The 7026-nt window shown below is 35.0% G+C and overlaps 1 protein-coding gene across 2 annotated transcripts; it reads right to left on the bottom strand.

The window, feature by feature from the left end:
• Window positions 1-448: 448 nt before the first annotated feature.
• Window positions 449-6705, bottom strand: LOC107845797 (protein NUCLEAR FUSION DEFECTIVE 6, mitochondrial). 2 transcript variants are annotated; one of them, XM_016690281.2, is made up of 3 exons: window positions 6471-6705; window positions 4560-4681; window positions 449-681 (listed from the first exon to the last, which is right to left on the bottom strand). In XM_016690281.2, exons 1-3 carry the CDS (start codon window positions 6620-6622, stop codon window positions 674-676), a joined length of 282 nt encoding a protein of 93 aa, XP_016545767.2. In that variant the 5' UTR covers window positions 6623-6705; the 3' UTR covers window positions 449-673. The 2 variants fall into 2 exon arrangements, with proteins under 2 accessions (XP_016545767.2, XP_016545768.2); XM_016690282.2 differs by lacking the exon at window positions 449-681 and adding an exon at window positions 1521-1818 and having other exon boundaries at window positions 6471-6690.
• Between the last annotated feature and the right edge of the window lie 321 nt (window positions 6706-7026).

The following is a 7026-nucleotide window of genomic DNA, read 5'->3' as shown; positions in this document are numbered from 1 at the left end:
CGAGATACATAATTAGCTTTTAATACAAGCAATAAAGATACATTTTTTCCTTTGTAAATATACATAATTACCTTTTGATGCATTTTTTTCAATTTTGAACTTAAATATATAATACATCCAACAAAAATACATTTTTTCTTTTACAGAGATAAATAATTAACTCCCGATATATTTTTTTTGATTTTGAGCCTGTCGAAATACATAATTAGCTCTCAATATATTCAACAAGATTCATAAATAGTTGAGATTTTTGTAATTCCTTTGTAAAGGATGAAAAATTGTGTACATATGATAAATTAAGGTGAATGTTTAGGTTATTTTTCCAAATTATTATTAACTGCTTCACCATCAAATTTGCCTATAATGCCAACAAATCCAATGCCCCAAGGCAAGTTGACAACACTTCAGAATTTGGCTGAAATGAACAAGCAATCAGCCGAGCAGGATAGGAAGGAAGCAATGTATAATCAACATGATACAAGTGCACTCACATATGATATTTTTGAAGGCCCTCAACATATCACAATGTATTCATTTAGAACAAAGATCAAATGACAGTTACAGGAAAAAAGATATGTTTCTTCTTTGGAGCTCCTATCGTACCCTGCGTCCAGATACTCTCTTAGTCATTAAGACTGCATGGTTAAACTTCGCTTGAACGTTCTGACATTCATCATAAATCTGATTGAAGACAAAGTACATTAGAATGAACCTACTAAGCATTATGTAATCAGCAAGAACTACCATGAGAAAGACCAAAAGATATATGCTAAGTTTCAGTGCCTCATATTAACCAATTCAGTGATACTTAGGATTATTTAAGGAATAAATTCATTGACAATCATGTAGCCACATGATTCACAGAATCTACAGGAAGAAGTACTTTGCAAGCAATTTAATCAGACGAGTACAGGAAAATCAAAACAAATGCATAATGCGAAGTCTGCAGTCAATTTGAAAATGCTTAAATATGTTGAAGGATGATCTGTTCCCTGTGGTGGAAGTCGAGCGTTGGAATTCTTCCCATTTCATAGGTTCACAGTTAACTAATGGAGGTGCAAACTCTAGTTCTCAACAGAAGTTCAAATTCTTATGTTATCTCAGGCCTCGGCCCTCTCTTTATGGTCACTATAAGCAGTGATATACCAGGCTCCAACTTGTACAAGAACAACTCTTTCTAACTTCGGTTGTCTGCAAGGGTTCCATTTAAGTTATTCATGCTATGAAATTTTCAGAACAATCCCGGAGCCCACGCATAGTAGGAGTTTAGTGCACTGGGCTGCCCTTTTTAATTATATACAAAATCATAGACACCAACACTATTCGCCTTCAGAACAATCCCAGGAAACTAAAATCTAGTAAATACATTGTTTTATCTAACAGCATAATAGAACAAAATGCGATAGAATGCTTTGGTGTCAGTTCAAGCTTTGACCCTCACATAATTCATAATTATAATGAGCTAACTTAGAACTTGCAAATGTATAGACCCATTGATCATATTCTATTTGAAGCCAGAATTCACAGAAAGGGAAAGAGTCCCATGTTTTCATTGAGTACTCAAGAGTCAACTATTATTCTCATAGACTGCTTGGACATAAACTTCACTTGAACTCTTTGACATTCATCAAACATCATCGTAGCAATCTGATTAAATACCTAGTACTAGAATGTCGGATACATCTTAACAACTACAATTGGAACTCAAATATATGCTACGCAACTTTAGGTCAGACATAATATCTGATTCAGTTTTCCTGAGGATTATTATGGAATTTAACTCATCAACAATCAATATCAGCTGCATGATTCACAAATCTGCAAGAAATACATATTTCTGCATCAATCTACAATCAGATGGGCACAAACACACAATAAACACATCAATTGCATATTTTAAGGCTCAACAACACGTCAATATATGTTGATACTTTGGTGAACGTATCTCTCTTTCCGTAAACTGAACATATAAGCACTTAAGAGTTCTGACTGAGAGTCTTTCTTTTTTTTTTTAGGGGGGGGGGGTGGGGGGGGGTCCGGGCCAGCTTGCGCGCACCTCAACTAATTCCATGGGGCACTTACCACCTCCCACCAGCAACAGGTGGTAACTCTATCCACCAAGGTTAGAATAGATGCAAAGAAATCGCCTAGTGCTTGCCGTTGTTCGGAATTGAACCTGAGACCTCATGGTGCTCAACCCACTACTTTGAAGTTTGAACTACTAGGCCACATCCTTGGGTGCAAGAATTTCCACTACTTCCATTTTTTTGTTGCAGATTACAAGGACAACAAAACAAAAGGCAGTATTAGCCAAAGGTCACTCTATTCTTAATAGTGAAAATAGAACACAATGTGCAAGTGCCCCCCGTGGCGAAGTGGGGCAGTGTGTTGTCTAAACAAGAAAGCCCACATTGAAAAGATGGCAGTAGCAGAGATGAGGATACTCAAATGGTTGTGTGGGTGCACAAGGAGAGATATAGACAGGAATGAAGCTATACAGGCAAGGTGGAAGTGGCCCCCCATGGCGGACAAGATGAGGAAGCAACGCTGAGATGGTTGGGACATTTGAAGAGAAGTGTGGATGTGCCAATAAAGGGGTGTGAGAGGCTGGCAATAACAAGAGTTAGGAGAGGTAGAAGTAGGCGAAGAATAACAGGGGGAGGTGATTAGATATGACATGGCACAACTTCAACATACTGAGGATATGACCCTAGATAGGAAGCGGTGGAAGGGGAGAATTAGGTTGAAAGTTTAGTAGACAATGCTTCTCCTTGTTAGAAGTATTATTTAGTAATCGCGTTGTTTTTTTTTCTTCTCTGTATTATTATATGTTGGAGTAACTGGTAAAGTTGTTGCCATGTCACTAAGAGGTTGCGGATTCAAGCCTTGAAAACAGCCTCTGGCGGCACTGCAAGGTAAGGCTGCGTACAATACACCCTTGTTGTGGTCCCTTCCCCGAACCCTTTTTATTATTCTTATTATTACATGTTGCTCCATTTGTTTTGTATCTTGCTATTTTGCTATCATATTTTCTTGCTACCATGTCTTGAAATCTTTTTTTTTTGTCAAGCCGAGGGTCTATCGAAAACATCCTCTTTAGCTCACCAAGGTTATAGTAAGGTCTTTGTACATCCTACCTCCCAAGCCCCATTTGTGGGATTACATAGGGTATGTTGTAGTTAGAACGCATCATTTGCCAAAAACACGGTAAATTCCACTGGAAACACATTAAACTAATGTGAAATTTCACGTCAACAACTTGTGTTAGATGTGTGTATTAGCAAAATGCTACTTTCATGGTCACATACTCATATTTATAATAATGAACTCCATTTATGTACTTGGATGAATGATTAGTTATATCCACAATATATCCATTCATGTCGTTAGAATGCATCAAGCACAGAAATATGGTTAATTCCATTGGAAACTAATTAGTGTAATGTGAAATATCACGTCAACAAGTTATATTACGTATGTGTGTTAGAAAAATAAAAAATGTGACCTTGATGTTCACATACTCATATTTATAATGAACTCCATTTATGTATTTGGATGAATTATTAGATATATCCACAATACATCCATCAATTAACTTACATCGACCAAAGTCAAGTACTTATCCAAATTACCCCTAAATGAATGGTGTTTGCTTTGGAAAGCCAAAAGACTAACAGAGGGCAATAATAGAACAAATCCGATAATTTAGGAGCAAATTTGCCCCTTCCCAGTTTATTTATTCATGACCGATGGGGATGTTTCTGAAAACACTATCTTCACTTTTGTTGGGAGGAATTCTACCCTGAAGTTCTGAAAATAGCTTTTTTATTGCTCAATAGTATTTTATTTTCTTTGATTAGTTAAACGTCACATGGCATTTTTTTTTCATACGTTATTTTTGTCGAGTTATCGTGTATACAGTTCACAGATTATTTTTTTCTACTAGCTAGTCATGACGGGCTTAATAGGTACTTGATTAAGGTTGTAGTGTCCAATAGGTAACAGCCTCGGGTGAGATGTCTAAATGAAAGGTGGCAACGACTTTAAAGGTCTGTCTGTGTATTTATCCCAACTTATAAGGAACTTCTGGTTCCTCTATCTTTTCTTCTCAAACTTTTACCTTTGTACCTTTATGCGTGGGAGGGGGGGATTTACGGACATAGGGTTCATCAAACACTCAATGCTTTTACACAAATGCAAACATTTCATACTCCTAAACGCGGCCCATGCAATCAACTTATGCCATGTTGCAGTCCACTCAAAGGATGAAGTACAAAAGCAGAGAAGAGGCAAAGCAAAATATAAGCTAATACTAACCAAAAAGTGAGTTTATTAGCACAATCCTTTAGAAACTTTGAGCAAATGTAAATTCCTCTGAGGCATTTAGAGCTAGGCTACACGCTCACACATTAAACACGACACCAACAGCGGTATACAGAAACAATTTGGAATCAAGAAAACGGGATATTGATGAACATTTTATACACATAAATCATGCATTCAACAAACTAATTCTCATATAAATCCATACAATAATTCAAAAAGAGGTAAATTTTTACCTTCACTCCAACCATAGCTTCGAGGAGTGGCAGATAACATGGAATTCAGCAACGCAGAGGCCGTAGCAGTGTAATGAGGAAACATCGTTTCAACTCTTACACAGCTCATTTCAACAGGTGACCTACAAAATACAAAGCAAAATTCCATCTGGGTCAATATCATATATTCCACTTGCTCCAATTTAAATGCTTTACTTGGACTGTCCCAAAAAGAGTGCATCTTTCTATATATAGAAGTTTTTTTAATTTCAATGTCCTACATGGCAAGTTCAAGAATACAAGATTCAAAGCACAACACACAACTTTAATTTAAGATCACAAAATTCAAAAATCTTTGTTTATTTCTTAAACTACATGCCCAGTCAAACTAAGACGCTTTTATAGGGACGAAGGGAGTACAAAAATAAAGGGTATTAATTTTATCTGGTCAATATCATTTACACCCTCCGTCCAAATTTAAGTGTTTTACTTTCTTTTTCAATCATTCCTAAACAAGTGCATCCTTCCATATTCAATAAGTTTTTCAATTTCAGCATTACCACAGGTTTAAAAGAAACAACACACATCTACACATCTTTACTTTAATACCACGAGATTCGAAAGTCTCACTTCATCTCTTGAACTCCATGCCCAGTCGAACTAAGACACTTAAATTAGGATGGAGGGAGTACAAAAATAAAGGGTAAATAGTAAACACTCACAAAATTGGAAAAATAAAAAAAAATCAAATTTTCATATATATTTATGTGCGTATAATCTACATGGATCAATAGCATATACTCTGTCCCAATTTAAGCATCTTACTTCTTCTACCGCAAAGAGAATGAATCTTTCTATATTCAGTAAGTTTTTCAATTTCCACATTCTACCAGTCAAATATAAAACCACAAAATTTAAAGGACCTCTTTAATTTAAGACATTCTTAAACTCCGTGAAGACACTTAAATTGGGATAAAGGGAGTACAAAAATTGGTACAAAATTCATATATATGTGAATACTCACTCCGTATGTCCCATATTAGTTGAGCAAATTCCATTTTACAAGGTGATTAAGAAATCATAAATAAGAAAATAATTTTACTAATTTACCCCTTAAAAAACTTCTTGGAAACTTTATAAATAGAATCTAAGGTTTGTGCACTGTCAGTGCACAAGATATTCCACACTATAAAGTAAACTTGACATGCTATTGCAGGTTATTCAATTTTTTCTTTCTTTAATGTTCATGTAAAAAATTGAATAACCAGCAATAGCATGTCAAGTTTACGTGGTAACGTAGAATATTTTGTACACTATAGTGCACAAAACTTAAACTCTTATAAATAAGTGTGAACACTTTCAAAAAGAATTAATTGCAAGGGTAATTAGGGAAAATTTAATTAATGCTTTCTTGATTTAAGGGTGACCAACTGATATGGGACAAGAATAAGTATGGAACGGAGGGAGTATAATTTATAGTAAATTGAGAGTAAATACAGAAATAATTGCTGAAAATGCATTGAGAAAAGATTACAGTTCACAAAAATTGACCTAAAAATGCAATGCATTAGCGTGATTAAAGATACAACTGCCCCTCAAAACCTTTTCCATGTCCTTCCATTGTACTTGTGAAGTGTATTTTTGTAAATGAATGAATTTCTTTTTAAAAGTTAAGCAAGGTATGTTATCTTTAATAGATCAAAACAAACAGTACACACGAAATAATCCTAACATAACAATTGTCAGCATTAGTATTACTAATACACCCTATTTTGCACTATTATTCTTATACATCCTACCAAACGACCCCAAATAAACTTAAATACTCACAAAATTGGTTTCAAAAAATAGTTTTTCATATATGTGTGCATATAGTCTATATGAGCCGATGGCATATGTAGACAATTAAGGGTAAAGACTGAAATAATTGACCTGAAAATGCGAGCGGTGAGTGGTTTCTTTGAAGGCATACGAAAGGGGGAGGGAGAGGTCTTAGGCATGGAGGAGCCGGAAATTCTAATGGCGGCTGTTCGGCTAGAAGTAGTGGCGGAGCGGAGGAGGGACCTGGCGGTGATAGTTGCCATGTTTGTTGAGGCTTACTAGTAGAGGCAAAGAGGGGCTTTGTTGGGGTTTAATTGGGGTTATTAATTTTTTTTTTAGAAAAAATTTGGTGAAAAGTTAAATTAAGTGAAGTCAAATAGTTTTTATAGTTATTTATTTTTGTTATCAAATATAAAGTAAGAACGACAAAAATAGAATGGGAAGAAAATAATTATTATTTCTCTTGATGGGTAATTATAATGAAGGAAACCTTTTATATGGGAAAACTAATCTTGGTTTTTAAGTTTTTCATAAATAAACATTCACTATATATAGTAAAGTAGACATTGATAATACTCCCCTTGAATATCTGATTGATAGATAATGTATCTTGTTAAAATCTTATTAGAAAAAATCTAGGAAAGGAAAAAGAATACACATATCTAAC

Source organism: Capsicum annuum, chromosome 10 (genome assembly GCF_002878395.1).
Source record: "Capsicum annuum cultivar UCD-10X-F1 chromosome 10, UCD10Xv1.1, whole genome shotgun sequence".
Classification (NCBI taxonomy): domain Eukaryota; kingdom Viridiplantae; phylum Streptophyta; class Magnoliopsida; order Solanales; family Solanaceae; genus Capsicum; species Capsicum annuum.
The sequence above is the reverse complement of the archived record's forward strand: the minus strand, read 5'-3'. Positions and strand labels throughout refer to the sequence as shown.

Bases quoted from the DNA above. Each gene is read 5' to 3' on its own strand.
- LOC107845797 (XM_016690281.2), bottom strand. From the start codon at position 6,622: ATGGCAACTATCACCGCCAGGTCCCTCCTCCGCTCCGCCACTACTTCT. The intron at 4,682-6,470 runs GTCAATTATTTC...TGTATTTTGTAG, and splicing joins CTCACCGCTCGCATTTTCAG to GTCACCTGTTGAAATGAGCT.